This window comes from Phalaenopsis equestris, unplaced genomic scaffold, assembly GCF_001263595.1.
Source record: "Phalaenopsis equestris unplaced genomic scaffold, ASM126359v1 Scaffold000057, whole genome shotgun sequence".
In the NCBI taxonomy this organism is placed as follows: Eukaryota; Viridiplantae; Streptophyta; class Magnoliopsida; order Asparagales; family Orchidaceae; genus Phalaenopsis; species Phalaenopsis equestris.
Genome location: NW_018164499.1, coordinates 321023 through 322689, shown reverse-complemented (window position 1 = coordinate 322689; position 1667 = coordinate 321023). Strand labels below are relative to the sequence as shown.

At 34.3% G+C, this 1667-nt stretch overlaps 1 protein-coding gene across 1 annotated transcript in view; it reads right to left on the bottom strand.

Annotated features, from left to right (window-relative positions):
- Nucleotides 1-1011: 1011 nt before the first annotated feature.
- The window catches only part of LOC110019461 (D-galacturonate reductase-like), a 4323-nt gene continuing 3667 nt past the window's right edge, over nt 1012-1667 (bottom strand). Inside the window, exons 3-4 of the mRNA XM_020717124.1 lie at nt 1365-1544; nt 1012-1275 (exon numbers count right to left, since the gene is read on the bottom strand). Of these exons, the coding sequence (XP_020572783.1) occupies nt 1054-1275; nt 1365-1544 (402 nt within the window). The 3' untranslated portion in view covers nt 1012-1053. The remainder of the gene's footprint in view (nt 1276-1364; nt 1545-1667) is intronic.

The following is a 1667-nucleotide window of genomic DNA, read 5'->3' as shown; positions in this document are numbered from 1 at the left end:
AAACTTGATGAGTAGTATTTCGAGTCAAAACGAGCCGAACACGAACAAACACATCTTAGTTCGTGTTCGGCTCGTTAACTTATCGAACGAAATTAATGAGCCGAACACGAGCTTCTTAACGAGTCGAACACGGGTTGTTCGTGAACAAGGAGCCGTTTTGACAGTCCTATGTGTAGATCATTTGGACTTTTATTTATTGAAGTATCCAATTTTCATTTCTCAATTTAAGTGATTAAGATATCATCCATCTATTGATCTTTAATTCAATTTTATAATAGATATATTTTAATTAAACATATATAAAGCTAATATTCTTATCTATTTAAGAAATTAATTAATCCGAAGGTAGAATATAAATGGCTAAAGCGAAAAAAAAGAATTTGTGATTTTGATTGAGTTAACTTTATTAAAAGAAAAAAATAATAATAATAATAACTTGTAACAATAAAATCATAATGCAAGGATAAAAACTAATTGTAAAGTATTCTATAAAATTATTGACATCATGTTTTCAGAATTTTCTTTTTGAGCAATAAAATGAAAAAAATCATTAATTGTATTATATATTCATAACAAAAATATTATGTTATCAATTTAGATTATGTAAATTTTAAGAATTTTTTTTTTTGTATTTTGAGGGTCGATATATATATATATATATAAAGGATGATGGGAGGCTTTTTGACAAGCTTTGACCATCTCCAGGCTTGCTAAATATTCAAGTACAACACCCTACACATGGGGATTCGAACCCTTGATCTGAGGGGACCTCAACTATCAGAGAGACTATTCTACCAACAGACCACGACACACACACACACTATATTGCAATATAATATACATAATTTTAATAACACAAAATAAACACCATCACTCATTTGAATCATTTAACATGTGCGGTAGGAAGAGACAAAATCAAATGGTCGCTTTCTAGCAACGACTACAAGTAGTCAGGTCCGGTGACAAAACCTAACTTTCAGTTACAATTTTTTGAAAACACAAGTAAAATATATTTTATCAAACAGACATCACACCGTCACCCCAAACATAGACTCAATAGAACTCAAACTCTGCAATATTGAAGCACAACTTTTCTTCACCCGGGAGAATTGACTCGAGATGAAAGTTCTTACGTTGGGGAATCTGGCTAATCTTTCGGCATTCTTCTTCGCTTAGCTCCCAATCCAAAAATTGAAGATTCTCTTTTAGTCTCTCTTTGTTGAAGCTCTTCACGACCAAGCTGACGCCTTGTTGGTGCACCCATCTCAAACATATCTAATCAGATTTCAGACAGAATATATGGAAGCAAATTAAATTTTATATTGAAGAGAGTATGTCATTTGGCAGGGAAAGAGAAAAGAAACCTGTGCGAAAGTTTTTCCTCTGGCTTTGGCTATATCATTGAGCACGTCAGAGTCCATGAGTTGGTTTTTGAGCAGCGGACCGTTGTATCCACCGATTGGGGAGTATGCTGTCACATGAATTCCCTTCTCCTTGCAGTATTCTCTTAACTTCACTTGCTGCCAAGCAGGATGCATCTCCACCTAAATAATGCAAAGAAAAGGGCAACGAATGACCTATCAGCAGTCGTGGTTGCTTACAAAATTGACTGGTATCTTCAGCTTTAATTAGCCATGGGTCTCTCTCTCTCTCTCTCTCTCTCTCTC